The sequence below is a fragment of the Microcaecilia unicolor genome, chromosome 9 (genome assembly GCF_901765095.1).
Source record: "Microcaecilia unicolor chromosome 9, aMicUni1.1, whole genome shotgun sequence".
NCBI classification, from domain to species: Eukaryota; Metazoa; Chordata; class Amphibia; order Gymnophiona; family Siphonopidae; genus Microcaecilia; species Microcaecilia unicolor.
Genome location: NC_044039.1, coordinates 45,369,601 through 45,393,790, shown reverse-complemented (window position 1 = coordinate 45,393,790; position 24,190 = coordinate 45,369,601). Strand labels below are relative to the sequence as shown.

Here is a 24,190-nt window from a genome sequence, read left to right as displayed (position 1 = left end):
CAGTAATCGTCATTCTACGTGCATAGACGATTACCGCACAGTTAATGTGCGAGAACGTACCGCTAAGTCAATGGCTGGCGGTAAGGTCTCAGACCCAAAATGGACGCGCGCCAATTTTTATTTAGCTACACGCCCATTTTCGGAAAAAATTAAAAAGGCCTTTTTTACAGGTGCACTGAAAAATGGATCTGTAAGCGCCCAAAACAGCGCCTACACTAGTGCAGCCCATTTTCAGCGCACCTTAGTAAAAGGACCCCTAAATCTGGTAAACATAGACCCCTGCATCTTGGTGGATAGATAAGCATAATATATTTAAAGTGCAGTTTACCACCTTGCTATAAAAAAAAGCCCCATAGCTCATGCTGTAACAAAAAATGGTCTTTTCTACAAAGTAGTAAGGGCACCGTCTGAAAAACATATAACCACTTTGGTAAAATGACCATCTGAAATAAAGTAAGGTGACCCATCACATTTAAAGGCAAATGCACCCAATTCTATGTTAACATACTAGGAAATTGGATTTCAAGATATCTAGAAGAGGGTGTGTGTGTCCCCCTTGCTGGAAAGGTACATTCAGTCTGATCTATCGTTCAGGGGGCATATTAATAGGAATGATGATCATTTTCTCAAAGTTCAATTTAAAGCCTGCCAATCTCAGGGTGGGTCAACATTAAAAAGATATCGTCAATGAATGCCATGTTTATCGGGATGTAAGCGCATGTTTTGCAAAAGAGGTTCTAAAAACAGAAAACGGCAGACGTGAATATGGAGTAATTTTTAAATGGAAATATGTTTATACTTTCCCCTTTGAAAATTGGTGTAACTTTTGCACATACTAGCCACACAAGTTAGGCAGCCTGTTATAAAATTATCTTCCACTTGGTTCAAGTAAACTTATGTGCATACTTTTACCCACATATAACGCCTGGGAAATTTAAAATAAGCTATTTCTGCACATAAACCTCTGTCTTATGCAGGTAAGTGAGTTTTAAAATCACCCCCATATTGGTGAATAAGATTCAAGGTAATCATTCATGTAACAATCACCTCTGCAGTTCAAGAAAGTTATTGCTATTTGTGTGGTTTTCAGTTGTTTGAATGCCAATAAGCTGACAAACCGGTAAATTCAGTGATTGTGATTGTATTGCTTTTCTATCCAGCAATAATACTACAGAATGAGCAGATGATTTCCTCTAATTTCTGATCACCTAAGTTAATTTAAAAATAATATGGTTGCTGAATCTATAAAATACACAATGACCAAGAGCATCAATAAAAAATAAGAGGACATTGGCAGTGGGCATCTATCTGTAGACAGCAATGACATTTTCAAAAGAAAAAAAAATGTAATTCCACTCTCTGGCAGGCCGATGCTCAGAACCAAAAGTGGGTGCTAGAAGCAATTAGCTTCAAACTAGTGCCCACAATTAGTGAGCGCAGAATGCTTAGGGGCTCTAGCATGGGAGACAATGAGCACACCAAAGATTAGCACAAATAGTATGCTAATGCAGTCAAACAGAAGTTAATGAGGTCATTTCCTATTCCCTCCCAGTGCTTAGGGAACAGCGCACAAAACAAAGCCGCATTACTGCTGAAAAATTAATGGCAGCTCAGAGCAGGCATTAGGGCAGTGGTTCCCAAATGTTTTCAGTTCATGGTGACCTTAGTATCCGAGCAGTTTTTCATGATGGCCCCCCTCTAAAAAAAAAGGGGGGGACGTTTATAGCCAAGTTCATAAAAATCTCTGGTGACGCTATCAGGGGCATTTTCGAAAGAAAAGGGCGCCCATCTTCCGACACAAATCGGGAGATGGGCGTCCTTCTCTCAGGGTCGCCCAAATTGGCATAATCGAAAGCCGATTTTGGGCATCCTTAACTGCTTCCCATCGCGGGGACGACCAAACTTCATGGGGGCGTGTTGGCACCGTAGCGAAGGTGGGACTGGGGCATGATTAGGAGATGGGCGTCCTCGGCCGATAATGGAAAAAAGAAGGGCGTCCCTGATGAGCACTTGGCTGACTTTACTTGGTCCATTTTTTCTTGCGACCAAGCTGTGAAAAGGTGCCCAAACTGACCAGATGGCCACCAGAGGGAATCGGGGATGACCTCCCCTTACTCCCCCATTGCTCACCAACCCCCTCCCACCCAAAAAAAAACTTTAAAAACATTTTTCCAGCCTCTATGCCAGCCTCAAATGTCATACCCAGCTCCATCACAGCAGTATGCAGGTCCCTGGAGCAGTTTTTAGTGGGTGAAGTGCACTTCAGGCACGTGGACCCAGGCCCATCCCCCCTACCTGTTTACACTTGTGGTGGTAAATGTGAGCCCTCCAAAACCCACCCGAAACCCACTGTACCCACATCTAGGTGCCCCCCCTTCATCCCTAAGGGCTATGGTAGTGGTGTACAGTTGTGGGGAGTGGGTTTTGGGGGGCTCAGCACCCAAGGTATGAGCTATGCACCTGGGAGCAATTTGTGAAGTCCACTGCAGTGCCCCCTAGGGTACCCGGCTGGTGTCCTGGCATGTAAGGGGGACCAGTGCACTACGAATGCTGGCTCTCTCACGACCAAGACCTTAGAATTTGGTCGTTTTTGAGATGGGCATCCTCGGTTCCATTATCAGTGAAAACCGAGGTCGCCCATCTCTAAGATCAACCATCTCAACATTTAGGTCGACCTAAATGTTGAGATTTGGGCGTCCCCGACCGTATTATCGAAATGAAAGATGGATGCCCATCTTGTTTCGATAATACGGGATGCCCCACTCCTTCGTGGGATTTCTCAGAGATGGGCGCCCTTAGAGATGGTCGTCCCCGTTCGATTATCCCCCTCTATGTGAAATGATGTGAAATGCTGGCCACTGTCAGATGGGACCCAATTTATATAATTGAGAATATGTTATCAAGTTTATCAAGTTTCAAGTTTATTAAGGGGTTTATTATCCCGCCTATCAAAATTTGTGTCTAGGCAGCTTACATACTAAACATATAGCCAGCAGGATTAGGGTATGAATGTAATAACAACACATGGCACATAATGGGGAAAAGGGGAAGAACTACAATGTGATAGGATAGATTGAGGGGAAAGAGAAAAGGTAGGTGATGTGGGGCATTGGATTCATTCATGCACTATTCAGGCTCTATTCCCTTCGACTCCTGAGAGAACATTAGGAGAAAGCATCAGTGAATAAAAATGTCTTGAGTTCTGCTTTGAAGCCTGGAAGGGAAGTCTGATTTTGGAGGGAATGTGGTAGTTTATTCCAGTGCTCTAGACCCTGTACTGAAAATATGGCTTTCCTAATATGTTCATGAAAATGTTGGTATCACTAGTAAATTCTGGGAGAAAGATCAAAGCAGTCTTTGAATAGTGTATGGAATCAGTAATCGAGATAAATGTGGTGGCTCTTGGGCTTGGTGAATCTTGTACACCAGTTCCAAAATTTTTGAAAATAATATGATGGGGCAGTGGGAAGGAAGACAGTGAGAAGAAGAAGGAGCCAACCTGACCTGTGGCCAGCGGCAGAGCAGAGTTACACTTAACACGCAATAACCCGGGTCCCAGCTCACAGGAGCAGGAGACCAGTCAGTGTGCACCTATTATGCCTCCCTTTCCGTGGCACCCCTGTGAATTTGCCACAGCACACAATTTAGGAAATGCTGCATTAGGGTGTTTGAAGAGAGAATTTCTTATGATTCTTTCTTTAAAATCTGCCGGGTTTTATATAATTTGGAAGCAGAAGGAAGCCCATTCAAGCCTCTAAGTGCTGGTAGTGAGAAACGAATGTATGTGAGTCAGAGCAAACCCAAAAGTGAAAGCATATATTGGCGCCTGTTTCCTGCGTTTAAATATAAGCCTTTCAAGTTTTAAAAAATTGAAACGCTTACATTTAAAGGTGCAGAAAACAGATGCCAATGTGTGCTTCACTTTTGGTTTGATAGGTGCACGCGCACAAGAGCTGAGCTTACCACGAAACTCTTCTGCACATGCACCAAGCACGTTCCCCCCCCTTGCTTTCACTTTTACAGTGCGCATATAATTTGAATATCATTTCCTTTGAACATTGGCAAGCTAGGCTCCTACACTGTTCCGGCAATATGGTTTCTGTGCTGTTGGTTTACCATGGCAGTTCTGAGCATCGGCCTGCCAAGTTGTGAAAGCCTCAGGCCATTTGCTTATGTTGTTTGGCTTGGTATCACCATCTGGTTTAAAATCTGCATTAATGGGTTTAGTCCCGAGAATTCTTATCTAGTCTTGTTTAGTGGTAAGGGTGGGGTAGCATACTGATTAAGTACTCACAACTGTCAAGTCATAAGTCATACAGCTTCTATCTTCAGACCCTGGTTACAGTGACAGATGACAGCTGCCCACTGCAGGCGGCAATCTTTGCTGTACTCAAAAGCATTGTGGAGCTAAGCCTTCAAGCACACTTTTCTTGCAACTTCCAGCTAGCAAAGGGAACTGAATTGCCAAGAACAGGTGTGAGAAGAAGCCAGGATTCAATTTATAAAATATGCAGGAAAACTAATTAGACCTTAAATTAGTTAATATTAGAATACAAAAACTGAATTCTATATTTGAGAACTCAGAATGTGGCTTGATTTTTCTGACCTTGGAACATATTTACATATATTTCTAGAAAGCTCATCTTGATGAAAACATAGCAAGAAATGAAAAATTGGATAAGAAAGGAACTTCACAACCCTTCTGCCTTTCTAATGTACCAATCAGATTAATATGTTTAATGCAACAATGTTCAGATATAAGAGACCTCAGCTTTATTGGAATATTAGAAGCAAAGAATTAAATTATGGAAGAGTGTTCACAAAGAAGGAAGTCATTCAAATTGGAAAAGGTCTCAGAACCAGACCCTGTAGCACAAAGGTGTCAATGTCGTTCATAAAGGCAGGTAGTCTGGAAAGAGAATAAAACAGAGAAATTAATAAATCCATGTTCAGTGCACATGTCTCACCTCCACCCTGTCTTTTTTCTGCATGCTCACCTCAGTGATCACAGTAACAATCAGTCCAGTATTCAAAAGAACATGTGTGCATTGGTGGTCGTGAATGTATAACATCTCAATCCATGTGTTTATTTAAATCATACAGATGGTATTGGGACAAAAATCTGTGGTTGGCATGATGGCAAATTGTCAGCCAGTGTTTGATTATAACCAGTACAGAGAAGTGGGTACAGCTCTGGCTGCCTTCTTGGGCAGATTGGATAAACCATGCCAGTCTAACTGCCATCATTTACTGTGTTACTGTATATAGCCTAATTCTATTTGCATAATATGAAATCAGGTTTGGGATGGAGTGAGAGCAAACTTTAAAATTATCTGGTGATATTCAGCCACAATCTGAATGACATGATATATTTAGCTTTTATTAAACAGAGAGTGCCAGTACAATGCCCACATAATCTATATACTGAGTGTTGTTAACTCTACTGAAAGCTGTGCCAAATATATTAACTTACTTTGAATGGTCTAAACAAAAAGTGCAGGGGTAATGAATCAATGCAGACACTGTAAATCCAATGCTAATAACTCATTAGTGTGAGTACACGGTTTTTTAATAGACCTCAGAGGTGACTTTTTTTCACATGGGCAACTCACCTCCCATGGCTCATCTCTAGACACAATAGCCCCTAAAGGCTCGAATCAAGAGCTCAATTGGTTGTCTTTAATGTGACATCAAGTAACCCATTGGTCTGCTGAGCCAACGAGATTATTTATAGCATATAGTGCAATCACACAGTAAGTTCATTTGAAAAGGGAGCGGTGAAGAGTGTACAAATGTGATGTTTGAGCAGGTAAACACATGTAATACTACTTTTTTTTTATATAATACATGGTTTGAGCATGTTTTTGTAAAGTGTGTCTGGTTTTATATCTGCAGTGGAAGTGGACCACACCCCGAAGCAGCGATAAGTGAAACATGGTGCATGTCTGTGTTTGGCATTAAGAAAATACACAAAAGTATTTTTTTCTTTCAAATTATTTTGAATACAACGTTATGAAAAGATTCAGAGAAATTGATTTGCTGCCCATGTCAAAAGTGTCGCCACTGAGGTCTATAAAAAACAAACCATCTACTAACACTAATGAGTTATTAGCATTGGGTTTAAAGTGTCTATGTGAATATACTAATTTAAGCATCAGCAGTGGTGCTTAAATTAATGTGGTTGCCACACAAGCTCAAACAAGTCTACCCTCTTAGCTATTTTTTTTCTAGATAATGATGCCTGCCCTGATATGTGTCTTTTGAGTTGGATTTGGTCATGGTTTCTTTAAACCTTATGATATCTCTCCATGCTGAAGTCTAAACACTGATATGAAACAGACCTCAAACCCGTCCTGGTGAGCACAAGCCACTCAGGCTTTCAGGCTATCCACAACGAATATATATGAAAAAGATTTTCATAAATTGTCTCCATTGTATGCACATTTATCTCATGAATATTAATTGTGGGTAGCTTGAATGCCTGAGTGGCTGGCACTCCCCCTAAGACAAATTTGAGAACAGCCCATATATATTTCCATTTATTGTGGTACTTCTTTTATAAACTGTAGTGTTCTCTAGAATTTCCATATGTAGCCACTGCTAGTCACTTAGTAAAATAACACTGAAGAGAGCAAAATAAACATTAAAATAAGAAAAGGGTGCAATTCTGATTTCAGATTTATTGTGGAACTAATTGCCTGTGAACATCAGAATTATGACATCAGTAAAACAGTTTAAACGGGAGTTAAAAACTGTATTGTTTCGAGAAGCATTTGGTGACTGATGTGCCTTTGGATGGAGATAAACTGAATTATCCTGGAGAATATAGAGACAATTTACATGACTGAAGGTGATACTAAGATTAACATGAAACTAGAGAATTCAATGTGATTATTGTTTATTTTGTGTTAGTTATGTTACTTATAATATTGTGAATGTATCCATTGTAAGCTGCCTATAACACTTTAGATTGAGTGGGTTATCAATATTTTAAATAAATTAAATATCACTATCATTGATGGTGGCTCTCAGCTTGAATTTTAGCAGTCATCCTGGACCAAAACAAGCTTGACTCGAGACTACAAGACACTCCACATTTTTATTTTTTAGCTCTGTTTATGTGGAACAACTTGCTTCTGAATCTGTGGCATTTCTTCACTAAAGGAGTTCAAAATAGCATTCAAAACCTGGCTGTTTGGTCAGGCGTTTGATACCTGATGTATATTTGGGGTGAGGATCGTCCTTTCTAGTACTGCATCCTCTATAAGATAGTTACTCTCTGAATTTTATTTAATTTGTACGTTTTAGTTTAGATGATTGACTGAATTCTATCATCTTGTATGTATGTAGGCTTGGATGTTGACTGACTTCTACCCCTCTGTGTGTATGCTTTCTGTCCTATATATAATTGTAGTTCCTTACTGTTTCTAAATTTTTGTATTGTACGTCGCCCAGTTATGCGCATCAGTTTGGACAGTATAACAAGTCTAAATAAACCATGAAAGAGAATGTATATTTACAGAGCCAAATTTGAACCCTAATCAATTGCAAGTTCATGTGTACCTAGCTAATAATGTAAAGAATGTTGTTGAACTGTTGTTGAGTGGAGGAGTGGCCTAGTGGTTAGGGTGGTGGACTTTGGTCCTGAGGAGCTGAGTTCGATTCCCACTTCAGGCACAGGCAGCTCCTTGTGACTCTGGGCAAGTCACTTAACTCTCTATTGCCCCATATAAGCCACATTGAGCCTGCCATGAGTGGGAAAGCGCAGGGTACAAATGTAAAAAAAAAAAATCTCAGGCAGGTGCATTGGCCTGCAGGCTTATATGTAGGATGCCCTTCCCACAAAAATAGGGCTACTTCTCCATTACACATAGGAAGTAATGTAAATCTATAAGGAGTTGTTTAGTTTCAGGTGGCAGGAAGGTATGTAAATGTCTTCTTATACTAGCAGAAAAGTATGCACGTGATTTGATGACACATACTTTTCGAGTAAGCATGAGCACGGATGGATTTGGGCAGAGCTACTAAAATGGTCAGCGGCCTTTGTCATAAAGTGTATGGAGACAGACTTAAAGATCTCAATATATATACTTTGGAAGAAAGGCGGGAGAAGGGATATAATGCAGAGACATTTAAATACCTATGTGGCATAAATTCTTAGGAGGTGATTCTCTTTCAATTGAAAGGAAGCTCTGGAATGAGGGGGCATAGGATGAAGGTGAAAGGGGATAGACTCAGAAGTAACCTGAGGAAAACTTTCTTCATGGAAAGGGTGATGACTTTATGGAATGGCCTCCTGTCGGAAGTGGAGGAGACAAAAACAATATCTGAATTCAAGAAACTTGGGAGAAGTACATAAGATCTCTAAGGAAGTGACAGAGAGAGTAGATGGCAAGAATGGGCAGACTGAATAGGCCATATGATCTTTATCTGCCTACATTTTGCTATGTTTCTATGTGTATAAATTATAATATTCTCACATTTACACACATGCTAACCTCTAGGTGTAGGTATTTACATCAGCTATAGGACAGGTATAACTGAACTTACCTTAGTATATGCATATTTCTGCCATCCATTCCTGATGCCTTCAAACATGCTGTGATCACACCGCTCCTGAAGAAGCCTTCACTTGACCCTACCTGTCCTTCCAACTATCGGCCCATCTCCCTCCTCCCCTTCCTTTCCAAGTTACTTGAATGCGCCGTTCACCGCCGCTGTCTTGACTTTCTCTCATCTCAAGCTGTTCTTGACTCATTCCTATCTGGCTTTCGCCCTTTTCATTCAACTGAAACTGCACTTTAAAAAGTTTCCAACGACCTATTCCTGGCCAGATCCAAAGGTCTCTATTCTATCCTCATCCTTCTCGATCTATCCGCCACTTTTGACACTGTTGATCACAGCCTAATCCTTGATACGCTGTCTTCATTTGGATTCCAGGGCTCTGTTCTTTCCTGGTTCTCCTTCTACCTCTCGTTTTGCACCTTTAGTGTACACTCTGGTGGATCCTCTTCCACTTCTATCCCTCTATCAATCGGTGTACCTCAGGGTTCTGTTCTCGGTCCTCTCCTGTTCTCCATCTACACTTCTTCCCTTGGCTCTCTGATATCATCCAATGGCTTTCAATACCATCTCTATGCTGATGACTCCCAAATCTACCTCTCTGCCCCCAAAATCTCAACCAGCATCCAGACCAATGTGTCAGCCTGCCTATCTGATATCGCTGCCTGGATGTCTCAACGTCATCTGAAACTTAACATGGCCAAAACCATCTTTCCCCCTAAACCTACCTCTCCTCTCCCTCCTTTCTCTATTTCTGTGGATGGCACTCTCATTCTCCCTGTCTCATCTGCCCGTAACCTTGGGGTTATCTTTGACTCCACTCTCTCCTTCTCTGCTCACATTCAGCAGATTGCCAAAACCTGTCATTTCTTTCTCTATAACATCAGCAAAATCCGTCCCTTCACCTCTGAGCACGCTACCAGAACCCTTATCCACACTCTTATCACCTCTCGTCTTGATTATTGTAACCTGCTTCTCACCGGCCTTCCTCTTAGCCATCTCTCTCTTCTTCAATCAGTCCAAAACTCTGCTGTGCGACTCTTTTTCCGCCAAAGTCGCTATGCTCACATTAGCCCTCTCCTTAAGTCACTTCACTGGCTCCCTATCCATTTCTGCATTCAATTCAAACTTCTCTTATTGACCTATAAGTGCATTCACTCTGCCGCTCCCCAGTACCTCTCCACTCTTGTCTCTTCCTACGGCCCCCCCTCGGGTACTCCGTTCTGTCGATAAATCTCTCTTATCTGCCCCCTTCTCCTGCTAATTCCAGACTCTGTTCCTTTTATCTTGCTGCACTTCACGCCTGGAATAGACTTCCCAAGCCTGTACGTCTTTGGCCGTTTTCAAGTCCGAACTTAAAGCCCACCTCTTTAATACTGCTTTTGACTCCTAACCCTCACTTGCCCTGTCCTTTTATCCTCACCACTTTATTCCCTTACCCTTAATTGTTCTGTCTGTCTGCCTGTCTTATCTAGATGTAAGCTTTTTGAGCAGGAACTGTCTTTTTTGTGTATGGTGTACAGTGCTGTGTATGTCTTATAGTGCTATAGAAATGATAAGTAGTAGTAGTAGTATTCCATAAAAAAATGTAGGTGTCTTTTTTTTCATAGAATAGGCTTAAAATAGGCACCACAATGAGCGCCTATAATGGGCCATTTATCTGGTCAGCAGTAAGTAGCTTTTTAAAAAATACTACAGCCTGGGGAATGGATAATCTTTAGCTAACTTGTAACTCTTTAGCAACTTTATCTGTTTTGGTGGACATGAGGTTAGGGGTGTTTCGGGGCTGGCCAAAAGAATATCTGTCGAAGTCTGACCACATCAATAGCAGACATAACCTTAAACACATAAGTTGTCCACTTAATATATGTTCAATCAATGGTGGCACTTATACATAAGTTCAGATTTAACATGTAGATGCCTGTAGGCAGGACTAGAGACCAGTGAGGAGAGAAAGTTTCTCCCCCAGAGATCAAAGATCATAGTCCTAAACCAAGTGGAATCAGGCTCCCAAGTAGCATAGATATTTAATACCTTCACAGTTTCATCCCCTAGGTAGTTGTCTACACCTAAATCCAAACCTGATTTTACATTTCAAAGGCAGTTCTATACCTGCACACATCAGGGGCCATAGAAGCTTTGAAGTACTATCTCCAGGGGAACCCATTTGTCCTAGTTACTGACCACGCTCCCTTGAAATGGCTCCAACAAATGCAGGGGCAGAATGCCAGGCTTACCCGGTGGTATTTGGCTTTACAAGCTTTTTCATTTGAAATTCAACATCAGGCGGAAAAACTACACAGGATGCTCTGTCCTGAATTGCGAACTCCCCCCATAGAAGTACTAGATGGAGCAGGGAGTCGCAATTATTTGAGGAAGGGGGTATGTGATGAGGCCCGGTAAAATAAGGTGTGGGGCCGAACCACACGTCCCAGAAGGTATTAGGAAGGGGAAGCAGGAAGGTGCACTCAAAAACCTGCCAGGGACTGTACATTGGGGAGGTGGAAGGGAAGAGAGGAGGGAGCAGCCGCTATGGCAATCAATGTCCAGAAGGGGGAGCAGAGATGAGAAGACTCAATTTCTGTGGCTCAGAAATCAATACAAGATACCTTCCACCTGCAAGGGGGTGGGGCGAACTAACCGGCAGGCTGTGAGGGAGCCAGAGTTAATGGAGATTTTGGAGGAAGGAGAAGGAGAGAGTACAGGATTGCCAAGTTTGGAGGAGCAGTTGGATATGGACTGTGATTGTACTCTGGTGGAGGGTTGCAGAGGTTTGAGGGCAGTGGGTGGTCACAGGAGTCATATAGCTGTGTAGAGGGAGGTGTACTGCCATCCTGCAACCACTCAAAAGCATAGGAGCCAACTTTTCAAAATTATTGGGGGTGCTAAGCCCAATAGAAATAACCTCTCTCTGGACACATACAAGGAATTTTCTCAATATTGGGGGTGCTCAAGCACCCACAGCACCCACAGAGTCGGCTCCAATGCTCAAAAGAATAGACTTTAAAAAACCGAAACCAGGAGGACTGAACTCTGGACTGGGATTTATAGAGGGGGGGGGGGGGGTTGCTTTTGCTGTGGTTTCTTTTCCTTTTTGAAACTGCCTAGGATATTGCCTAAGTGAATGGGGCTGTGATAGGGAAGGAGAAGAGAAGAATAAACAAACTTGAACTAAAAACTGTGTTGCCCGGAAAGACTGGATGCATGGACTACTGAAGGGAGGATTGGGATTGCTGAAAATCCTGGAGTTTTGGAAACTCAGAAAGGAGGATTACTGGCGAGCCAGCCACCACCCCAGAGGGATTGTGACCAGGCTATTACAGTATATTTATTTGAATGAGTTTAGTAATATAATTGTATCAGCAATAGATATATGGCACTGAATTCAATGGAGATGACCTGAATACCCTGACTAGCTAGGCGTGCCCTCAGGACTGGGTTGTGCTATTCTACAAAGTAGCGCAGAAGTGCATTAGTGCATGCCTGCAAGGGGTGTGCATGTGGGCGGGGCATGGGCAGGACATGGGCATGTTTCCCACTTATAACTATTATAGAAGGGTTGGTCAGCAGGTGCCATCGGGGCACCTAACTCATTGCACCCAATTATAGATTTGCTCCCTTATATAATTGCATTCCTGCTAAAAATTTACTGCACTGTGCTTAACCAGACCCAACACTGGGAAAATGACAGTGTTGGGTCTGGTTAAGCACAATGCAGTAAATTTTCAGCAGGAATGCAATTATAGAATTTTTTTCAGTTAAATGATGTATATATGCTGTATATATATTCAATGGCACTAAGGGTGCAAAGCTTATAACAGCTACAGATCAGCTCCTTACCTGGGTCCTTGTGTTGCGTTCGCTAGGGTCTGTGAGCCTTATATCCTGTAGGGTATAACCCTGTTTTCTGCACCCCAAATGCTGTGATGAAGATGTTGATAACAACAGTGATGAACACCAGGGCTGTGGCAATATTATTGAGTATGTTGAGACGTGGTTGATTCGAAACTTCATTTAGATTTATTCGAGCTGTAAAGACATAAGTTGAAAGAATTTAGAATCCCATCTGCGTCTGGGTGGGTCAGGTTGCCCAGAGGGCAATGTGTCACCATAAGAGACACAGAAAGAATTCAAACCCTCTCTGAGATCCAGACAAGTGAGATTGTTAGCCTCACATAATGCTGAGGGCACTGCACTTGCCAGATAGAAGGCAAGAATTTAGAGACTATGGAATTTAAGACAGCCTGGAACAAGCACAGAGGGTCTTTGTCAGAGGAGAAGGAAGGGCAGAGACAGGGACCAAGCAGGATCTGAGATAGTACAGTAAAGAGGGGGAAAGGTCAGACAAGATGGATCTTGTCATCTTTGAATGTAGTTCCAAAAACCACAGAAAGGCGGTATATCAAGTCCCATTCCCTTTCCCTTTGTCATCATATTCTATTACCAGTATCAGTCTGGTCCTACGGAAAAGACTGTCAGACTATATTAATCTTTAGTATACAATTATGCAGCTCTTCTATTCATCCTCTTCCTCATGTTAATTTGTTTAATGTTTCGTGTAGTCACTCATGTATGTTATACTGTAATTCAAAGTATTGAGTAAACTTAGACTATTGTAATATTGTATTTGTCTGCTGTTCAAAGAAGTTGGTAAAAAGAGTGCAGTTATTGCAGAATACTGCTGCACGTTTGATATTTATGGTTTCCAGGTTTGAATCAGTCACTCCCCTCTTAAGAAAGTTGCACTGGCTTCCAGCTGAGGCAAGGGCTTTGTAGTTTGTTTGTTTTTTATTATTATTTAAGATACTGAATGGGTTAGCCCTTTTTTATTTGGTTAATTGGGCAAATTTCCTTCATTCACCCTGTTCTATTTGGAAAATATTAGCTCTATATTACTGGAATCAAGTGTATAACTTGTAAATGTTTAAATTCAATAAAAAGAAAAGAAAAAAGAAAATAACTCTATTAACATACTGGGTCAGAGCAATGGTCCATCAAGTCCAGTATCCTGTTTCCATCAGTGGTCAAGCCAGATCACAAGTACCTGGCAGAAACCCAAATCATGGTAGCACTCCATGCTACCAATCCCAGGGCAAGCAGTTGCTTCCCCATGTCTGTCTCAATAGCAGACTATGGACTTTTCCTGCAGGAACTTGTCCAAACCTTTTTTAAAACCAGATACACTAACCGCTGTTACTACATCCTCCGGCAAAGAGTTCCAGAGCTTAACTATTTGATGAGTGAATAAATATGTCCTCCTATTTATTTTAAAAGCATTTCCATGTAACTTCCTTGAGTGTCCCCTAGTCTTTGTACTTTTGCAATGAGTACAAAATCAATTTACTTCTACTAGTTCTATACCAGCTGCAATTAAGGAGTCTGCAATTAAAGTTTTCGGCCATATACTACTACTACTACTACTTACTACTACTACTTATCATTTCTAAAGCGCTACTAGTGCTGCGTACGTCTAGTAGCGCTTTAGAAATGATAAGTAGTAGTAGTAGTATACGGCCAAAAACTTGTATAAGAAAGTGGATTTTCAACTTAAACTCCTTAAAGGAGACTTCTAACCTAATATTAGGGGGTAGATCATTCCACAGTTTGCGGGACAAGAAGAAGAAGAAGGCAGAGTTATATGTAGATTCATAGAGCACTTTCATTGGAGGTACAAGGCAGTGAGCATCAATGGATTTTAGTTGTCAATATGGTGTATATGGTATACGCCAAGGGACAAGAGGTAGGTTGGACAAACAATGAAATGAACCTTATGTGTAAGGCAGAGGATTTTGAAAATGAAATGTAGGTGGACTGGTAATCAGTGAATAGTAGCTAAGAGTGGAGTTACCCGATCATATTTCCAGGCCCTGAATGAATTTTGCAGGGTTTGAAGTCTGGTAGTTTGGCTCTTTGAAATATCTGCATAGACCAAATTACAATAATCAAATGTCGAAATTATGAGTGCGTGAATAAGGGTGTGTAATGAGGAAAAGTCTAGGCAATTACAGATGGAACGGAATTTGCGCAGTGACACAAACCCGAATTTAACAATTTGCGAGACTTGCTAAGGGAAAGTAAGTCCTGCATCAAAAACTGCGTCCAGGTAACGAAAAGAATCAACAGTAGGCAGAGACATATTAAAGAGATGTGAAATAATCAAAGGTTTTGGATGGAAACCTGTGACCCAACAGGTGCTTGTTTTAGATGGGTTCAAAACAAGTCTATGTGTATGTAGCCAGGAAGTGAGAACATCTAAGCAGTTTTGCAATCCACGGAGTTTGGGATTTATAGGAGAGGAGGGAAAAATAAGCAGAATATAAACAAAGCATAGAAACAAAACTTTATATTGTGATCCTGAATTAATGCAGCAAGAGGAGAGGTGAAAGAATGAAGACTTGAGGGACTCTGCAACAAACGGAATGTTCAAGGGAGGTAGAGGAGGAGGTCGAAACTAGGAAAGATTGGTCAGTGAGATAAGAGGCAAACCAAGTTAACACAGTACTGCTCAATCTAATTTCTGGTAAATGGGAAATCAGAAGGGAATGGTTAAGTAGGTCAAAAGTGGCCGAGAGATCTAAAGAGACAAAACTATACCTCCCCTGTCCAAAGAGGAATGTAGTTAGCTCAGAAATACTGTAATGGTAGTTTCTGTGCTATGATGATTCCTAAAGCCTGTTTGTCATGGGTGAAATAGGGCTGAATGTTCACAATGGAAGAGCAGTTGATCAAAGACAACCTTTTTGGCTATTTTGGCAATAAAATGAAGATTAGAAACTGGACTATAGTTGGCCAGACATAAAGGATCTGAGGTTGATTTTTTTTTTTAACTATTGGAGTGATAGCAGTTCATTTCTAGGGAGTAGGGACATGACCTAAAGTTAGACTGAGAGACCACTTGGAGACCACTTGGAGACATAGTGATAAGAGACCATGGGATCCATTTGGAGGGTAAAGGGTCTAGTAAACAGGTGGTTATATGCATGGAATGTACTATGTTAGAGAGCTGATGAACTGTAGGGGCTGAAAAAGTGCCCCATTCCATTGATAGCCTAGGCCTCTCAGCATGATGAAGCAGTGGTGAGATCGGAACATGCAATGCACTATTTACATTTATTTTATTGCATTTGTATCCCACGTTTTCCCACCTATTTGCAGGCTCAATGTGGCTTACATAGTTTTTTATGGCATAGTCATTACATGATATCAGTTACACTTAGTATTGTATAGAGATTAAGTAAGGGAAGAGAGAACACAAAGGTGTTAGACAGGATAGTGTGGAAGGTGGACTTTAATAATTGGAAATATTGGTGTGGTAATGTTGTATAGGGTATGGGTTCTCTTAATATGCCTTGTTGAAGAGATGTATCTTCAAAGATTTGCGGAAGTTAGTTATCTCATCAATAGCTTTCAGGGCTGTAGGCAGTGCGTTCCACAGCTGCGTGCTCATGTAAGAGAAGGTGGTGGCATGTAACAGCTTGTATTTTAGTCCTTTACAGCTGGGGAAGTGCAGGTTGAGAAATTTGCGGGATGATCTTATGGCATTCCTGGGAGGGAGGTCCACGAGGTTTAGCATGTAGATTGGGGCATCTGCGTGGATGATTTTGTGTACAATTGTACAGATTTTGAATGCAATGCGTTCCTTAAGTGGGAGCCAGTGAAGTTTCTCTCTTAAGGGTTTTGCATTTTCGTATTTGGGTTTTCCAAATATGAGTCTGGCGGCAGTATTCTGAGCTGTTTGGAGTTTTTTGATAGTCTGTTCTTTGCAGCCAGCGTACAGTGCGTTGCAGTAGTCCAGATGACTTATTACCATTGATTGTACTAAGGTACGGAATATGTATCTCGGGAAGAAAGGTTTTACTCTTTTGAGTTTCCACATGGAGTGGAACATCTTTTTCGTTGTGTTCTTCACATGAGCATCAAGTGTGAGGTTTCGGTCAATGGTAACTCCAAGAATTGTCAGGTTTTGTGCAATGGGGAGAGAGCAGTAAGGTGTGGTTATAGTGAAGTAGTTATTTTTGTTGTGTTGTGAGGTGAGTACAAGACATTGTGTTTTTTCTGCGTTGAGTTTTAGCTGGAATGCATCCGCCCAGGAGTGCATTATTTGTAGGCTTTGGTTGATCTCGTTGGTGATTTCATTTAGATCGTGTTTGAACGGGATGTAAATCGTGACATTGTCTGCATATATGTAGGGATTAAGGTTTTGATTGGCTAGAAGTTTGGCGAAAGGTATCATCATTAGGTTGAAGAGAGTTGGTGATAAGGGGGAACCTTGGGGAACTCCACATTCCGGTATCCATAGGGGTGATATGTCCGCATTCGTTGTTACTTGGTATGATCTTGTAGTGAGGAATCCTTTGAATCATCTGAGAACTGTACCTCCTACTCCGAAGTATTCTAGTATGTGTAGTAGTATTTCATGGTTAACCATATCGAAGGCACTGGACATGTCGAATTGTAGGAGGAGTATGTTGTTACCAGTTGCAATTGCTTGTTTGAATGAGTTCATTGCAGATACTAGTACAGTTTCGTTGCTGTGATTTGACCAAAATCCTGATTGAGATTCATGTAAAATTGAGTGTTTATTTAGGTAATCAGAGAGTTGTTTAGTCACTATATCCTCCATTAGTTTGGTTATGAGCGGGATAGATGCTACTGGGCGATAATTGGTTAGGTCCATTGTACCTTTCTTAGCATCTTTTGGCAGCGGAGTAAGTAGGATGTTTCCTTTCTCCGTGGGAAAGAGACCATTTTGAAGTCTATGGTTTACATGGTTCGTGAGGTCTTTTTTGAATTGTTTGGGGACAGATCTTAGTAGGCTAATGGGGCAAATATCTAATTTGCATTGTGAGTTGGCATATTAGGCTGAAAAGAGGTGCATAGAGAGCTAATTTTAGTAATGAAATAGGAGGCCAAGTCATTAGCTGAGGGCATAGTAGGGGATTTCGTGGACGAACCCATGGTAAGATACGAGACAATGGAAAACAGTGATTTTGAAGACTTTGATGAATTTATACTCTGTGTCTGCACTGAATTATAGATATTGCCTATGTCTTTTATATTTTATATTTTATATTGTAATATTTGTTTTATTTTGTGTGGATATATATAGTTAAGCACCTTGAAGAGCCATTCATCAGAAGGGTGGTTGCAAATAAATAATAAAAGTTCCAAGCAGAAGGTCATAACAGAGTTGGGAGTCACCCTGAAAGCCATCAAGGTTTCTAGCATAGAGGCCCAGGAGTAATCTACTTTTGAATAAGGCCTTGCTAAGTATCCATCTGGACTATGTTCACAGTTTTCATTATCAGAGAACAGAAAGAAATATTAATGACAGTATTAAAGTTCAAAGAAGAATGACACAGTTTGCAAGGTTACTGGCGTATCAATGAAATCAGGAAAGAATTGATACATAAGGGATGTTCACTACTGACACATTAATGTTACGGAGACATATGAATATGTTGGTGCATGTAAAAAGAAACGAAAAGGTAAGAAATACAAAATACAAATTGAAGAATTACAAATTAAGCAATGTAAAACAGCATGCAGAATAGCTATAAACACCCTTACAGTTTTCACAACCTACTTCAGAAAAGCAAGCCTATTTGAAAACATATTTTGGATCGCAATACCCCTGCCTCTTCAGTACTATTTTGAACCAGAGCACCAATAGGGTATTAGACCATCTTGCATCATGAAGCTAACAGGTCCCTTCTAAATCGAAGGGATTTGGATTTGAATTAACTTGCACCTTTTCAGTAGCAGTTCAAAGCAATTTACATGTGTGTACAGTCCCTGAAGGATACTTACCAATGACAATCAGCAGGATCCCGATGACCAGCTGAAAGAAGAGGGAGATGCTGATTAGAGCGATAAGGGTCGCATAATACTGGAACGAGGGCCCCTGCTCAAGCACAGCCTTTAGCTGTGTAGCATTGGCCATAAAGAGGGCCACATCCAGCATGCTCTCTGCTACGCTCTTCTTTGTTGCATAATGGTTGATATTGATCGGAAGGTTCGTTCTTGATCCAGGGTTTCCTGTCTGTGGATGTGAAAAGGAAGGAAATATGAGCAAGAATTTCTTTAGTTCCAAAATGACCTTTCTGGGAAATTTTCATTTCTAATAAGATCAGATGACCAGCTACAACACAAGAACTTCAAAAGGTAGATCAAAAGGCATTATATAAATTTTCAAAGCTTTACTGGAGTAAATGTGATGGTGTGAGTTAAAAATAATTTATTTATTTATTTATTTCATTAAGTACAAAAGATACCATCTTTGATAAGATACAGCCATAGGATATAATTACAAAAGAAAATCTTTCCAAATAATAATAATAACACCTTAATTGCTTTTAGTCCACAAAACCAATTAGGGATTCAAGATAGTTTAAAGAAAATCCATGGAAGTTGGGATTTAAGCAATCATAAACCTTAGGATCGGCAGGAGGTTACTCCTTAATTATACAACCTTTCTTTATATGTACTTAACCCTTATCGCCTTGTGCATCAAGGAACGTACGTAATTGATCAGGCTCAAAGAAAATGTATCTTTTTTCATTCATAGTCAACATACATTTACACGGGAAATGCAATTGGAACTTTGCCTTTATAGCCAGAGATTCTTGTTTCATCTCTAGAAATTTCTTTCTCCTCTGTTGAGACCAACGAGATATATCTGGAAAGATTGAAATTTTAGCACCCTTAAATTCTGGATGTATATTCTTAAAGTATAGTCTCAACAGAGTTTCTTTGTCTTGTAAGAAAACAAATGAAACAATTAAAGTAACTCTGGCCTCAATGTTTTCATTCGATTGTTCCAGAATATTTGTTAAGTCCAATGATTCAAGAGTCCTATCTAAAGTTTTAGGAACATTCTTACTCAATTTTGGCAAAGTTTTTAGGTAATATATTCTCTGAGTAGGTGGAAGGGCTTGATCAGAATACTTGTACACCTCCTTCAGAAATTTCACAAACATATCTCTAGGCGTAGCAAATTGGTCTTTTGGAAAATTTAAAAGATGCAGATTTAAATTTCTTGAAAGGTTTTCCAAGTTTTCAATCTTGTGGTGTAGTACTAGTCTAGCAAGTTAAAAATAATTTTTCAGCTTCTGCCTTACACTTTGGCTTTGTAATTCAGACATTGAATGACCATAATGAGTTTCTTTCTCGTTCCTCCCTTACAAGTTTTACAGGACTCATTAAAAGCTCAGGATCAGGAGTGTGCAAACATTTTTTTTTTCAAATGCCACATTAGTGACTCTTGCCTGCACCAGTAGCTGGGAAATACCCTTATAGCTCCAGTTGAGGAACATGGCGATCCTCTTCAGTGCAACAAAAGCCTCCTCCATCTCTCTACACATTCCTTCTCCTCCCGTATCCCCTTAAAATGCTCCCTACAAGCCCCACCCCAAGTAGCCTGGCCTACCAGAGGTTGTTTTTTTCTTTAGTTACATCAATGGCCAGGTTTATTCAGCAGCCTCTATGGCTACAAGCATCAGCACCTGTTTTTTGGGGTTTGGGCAGCACTGTGGATAGAATGGTCCAGGCCTTAGCTGAGGCCATTGTTTATTTTTAGGCCATGGTGGTGAAGTAGCAGAGAAAATATAGTGGTTCTTTGTATTAGGTCATTTTCCAGGATTTTGTTGATATGGGCAGTACAAGAATGAAGCTGACCCTAGGTTATGGCCACTTCTTCCACCTGCCAGCCAGCCTGAACAAGAAGGAAAGAAGAGAAGCTCAGTAATGCAGTGATTATTGCTGTCCTCAAGCCTCCTTCCTGCTGACCATAATTAGGGTTACCATCTTCCGACACAAATCGGGAGATGGCTGGCCTTCTCCTAACGCCGGCCAAATCGGTATAATCGAAAGACGATTTTGGCCGGCTTCAACTGCTTTCCGTCACAGGGCTGGCCAAAGTTCACGGGGGCGTGTTGGCAGTGTACCGAAGGTGGGACAGGGGCGTGGTTAAGAGATGGCCTGCCTCGGCCGATAATGGAAAAAAGAAGGCCGGCCCTGACGAGCATTTGGCCGACTTTACTCGGCCCCTTTTTGTTCACGACCAAGCCTTGAAAAGGTGCCCGAACTGACCAGATGACCACCGGAGGGAATCGGGGATCACATCCCCTTACTCCCCCAGTGGTCATCAACCCCCTCCCACCCAAAAAAAAATTAAAAAAACATTTTTTTTGTCAGCCTCTATGCCAGCCTCAAATGTCATACCCAGCTCCATCACAGCAATATGCAGGTCCCTGGAGCAGTTTTTAGTGGGTACTGCAGTGCACTTCAGGCAGGTGGACCCAGGCCCATCCCTCCCTACCTTTTACACTTGTGGTGGTAAATGGGAGCCCTCCAAAACCCAACCGAAACCCACTGTACCCACATCTAGGTGCCCCCCGTTACCCTTTAAGGGCTATGGTAGTGTTGTACAGTTGAGGGTAGTGGGTTTGGGGGGGGTTGGGGGGCTCAGCACCCAAGGTAAGGGAGCTATGCACCTGGGATCAATTTGTGAAGTCCACTGCAGTGCCCCCTAGGATGCCCGGTTGGTGTCCTGGCATGTGAGGGGGACCAGTGCACTACAAATGCTGGCTCCTCCCATGACCAAAGGGCTTGGATTTGGCCGGGTTTGAGATGGCCACCATTAGTTTCCATTATTGGCGAAAACCAATGGCGGCCATCTTTAATGCCGGCGATCTCTAAGGGCGGGCCAAATGTTGAGAGTTGACTGGCCCCGACCATATTATCGAAATGAAAGATGGCCGTACATCTTGTTTCAATAATGCAGTCAGGTATGCCGCTTGACGGGGCCGTCATTAGAGGGGGCCGCCCTTATAGATGGCCGACCCCGTTCGATTATGCCCCTCCATATGGCTCCAGTAAAAGGAGGGCAGATTGAGACAGTCCTGGCTTCCATTGCTTTCAATGAAAGTAAAATCTGGACTGGCTCAATCTGTCCTCTTTATAATTATGTGTTCCTATGTTTGTCATTATAACCCTGACTTCTACACTGATAGCCATAAAAAAGTAAGATCAGCTGTTCACAGGAACAGTGGATTGCAACCAGCAGACAGAAGATACAACGTGGAATGGGGGGTAAGGGGAGAAGTATAATGGGTGAAAAGATGGCATTACCAAACCCAATTAATAGACATTCCAAGGCCAGCTTATGGTCCCAAGGGTCACATAGTTTGCCCACTTCTCTGGACCCACAGCACAAGAATCCTATGCCTTAGAAATTCACTGGCTAAAAATACATATTGCCACCAACTTAGGAATATAATAAAGTAACATAATAATTCTGAACCTCCTCAGCCTCACAGAGAAATACAGCTACAACTTATCTATTCCTTCCCTGTAAGGGTGTTGGCTGAACAGAGATGAAAAAGATCAGTGGGAAACATACTATTGTATCAGAAAAATGGGCAAACCCCAGGACAGAAGAATGACAAAACTGAAGGACCCCTATGTCTTCTCCCATAACCATCTTGCTTTGAGTGACTGGATAACAAGAACAGATGATGAAGCTAGGAATTGGCCATAGAAGAGCTAGCAAGCATCCAAGCTGCACTTTCCCTACTGGTTTACTTGGTCCAAGCCATCCACAAGGGGGCACCAGAAGCACAAGTTACAGACTAATTTAACATTCTGTGGGTATCACAAGCCCTGTGTAGTTCTTGATGAGGTAACACAGAACTACTAACAAAATTAAATTGAGGCAATTCAGTTAATAGTTAAAATGCACAAAATCATTAGTATTCTATTTTTAAATTCTGACATGTTTGATTCCTGAAGTCATATTAGTGTTTGAGGTATTTAAAAAATCTCCACCTGCTAACTGCTTCCCTGCTCCCTCCTTCATTCACAAATGAAAGAAAATTAGGGTTATGCCAAATGGACAGTATACAGGCATCATGCTGACACAGGAGAAGCAAGAATGTCAGACATTTAACAAATGGACTTAGATATTTTTCCAAACAGCTGATGTGGCTATCAAAAAAGAATTGTCACATCCTTTTCTTGTTTGACATGTGTTACTATATGAAATAAAATATTAGGAAAACCAGGAATAAGACCCAAAGAAAAATTTTAAATAGATTCAACAACTGTGCAAGTGAATAATCTGAGACCTCTAATTGGCAACCCTGCCTTAGCTAGAAACCAGGAAAATTCTGTCTCATGGCCCCAATCAGCAGGAGTAGTACATTAATGTATAATGAGAATTATACAGTGAGGTGCCAGTTTCTATACTGGGAAGGTCATCACATTTGTCTTGCATGCAAAAAGTCCCATATTTGAATCTAGACAGAAACTTGTGCATGTGAGAACAAATTAATGGTTGGAGTCAGGGGCCAGCATTCCAATCCTGCTTCTGCTAATAGCACTTACTGTGACCTTAGCCAAATAGCTTTTATCTCTTGCTTTCTCAAGTACAAGACTGTAACTCTTCTGGGTAAGAATTCACTGTTACATGTAGGTAATTTCCTGTGCATCTCAGCTGAGGGTGCAATATAAGTGCCAAATAGAAACTAAAAGCGAGTGGAGAGAAAAAGAGACTCAGGCCCAGAACAGAATGTTCTCACTTCCCAGGTAATACACTTTGAGGGAAATTTTTGCAAGGATTTCCACTGATAGGCAGGGGTTTACCCCTTGGAAAAAGTCCCTTCCAAGACTGCCTTGAGCACTCTGTGGGAAGAAGAAGTGGAACAAAGGGTGGGGGCAGACTGGACCCAGAAAAGCAAGCATGGGGATTTCATTTTCAGATCTACTTGTCTGTTTTTCATGGATTTAACCAACATACTTTGCATCTGCAAACTATGCAGGGCAAATACTGCCTGTGGCACAGATCTGCTGGTGAATTTTCACAGGGAATAGTATATTTAGAATTAGCTCAAGGTGAAGTTCATGATTCAAATATAGTAGGTATTTCTCTGTCCCCAGAGGGTTTCAAATCTAAGTTTGAGTCTGAGGTCCTGGCAGTCATTTTGCGATGATAACCAGCATGGGCAGGAGACTCGCTCCTGTCCATTCTGGTTCCAATCGCAAAATGGCTGCTGGGACCTCCTGAGGCAGTCTTGCAAGACTGCCACAGGAAATCTCAGTAACCATTGCGTTGGGAGCAGAGGCATAGGGCAGAAATGAGTGGGCTTCATTCTTGCCTCCAAAGAGACCGCTAGACCACCAGGGTTTCTTAAGGTAGGCCCAGAGAGGGCCTACGGATGGTCAGGTGGGATGGGCAGGGGGACAGAGAGTGATCACAGGGGGGCAGAGAGAGAGAGAGGCCGCTGTTGGGGGAATGTCCTTTGGAGGGGGTGTATGTTGTTTAGGTGTGGGGAGGGTGTGGTGGGCAGTTTTGTGTACAATTTTGGTTTCTACTGAAACCGAGCAGCCAGTTTTGGTCAGGCTCTAAATTAATTGCTTTTCTTTTACTGAAGGGTTCTCCAGTCTAAAATTAATTGCAATCTAAGATTTTCTTGGAGTAGCCTAGTGGTTAGTGCAATGGACTTTGATCCTGGGGAACTGAGTTTGCTTCCTACTGCAGCTCCTTGTGACTCTGGGCAAGTCACTTAACCTTCCAGTGCCCCAGGTGCAAAATAAGTAACTGTATATACTATGTAAACCGCTTTGAATG

The 24,190-nt window shown here is 41.6% G+C and overlaps 1 protein-coding gene across 1 annotated transcript in view; it reads right to left on the bottom strand.

Moving 5' to 3' along the window:
- Positions 1-4,797: 4,797 nt before the first annotated feature.
- Positions 4,798-24,190, bottom strand: part of NINJ2 (ninjurin 2) — a 174,498-nt gene continuing 155,105 nt past the window's right edge. Inside the window, exons 2-4 of the mRNA XM_030215398.1 lie at positions 18,373-18,604; positions 12,403-12,591; positions 4,798-4,909 (exon numbers count right to left, since the gene is read on the bottom strand). Of these exons, the coding sequence (XP_030071258.1) occupies positions 12,425-12,591; positions 18,373-18,604 (399 nt within the window). The 3' untranslated portion in view covers positions 4,798-4,909; positions 12,403-12,424. The remainder of the gene's footprint in view (positions 4,910-12,402; positions 12,592-18,372; positions 18,605-24,190) is intronic.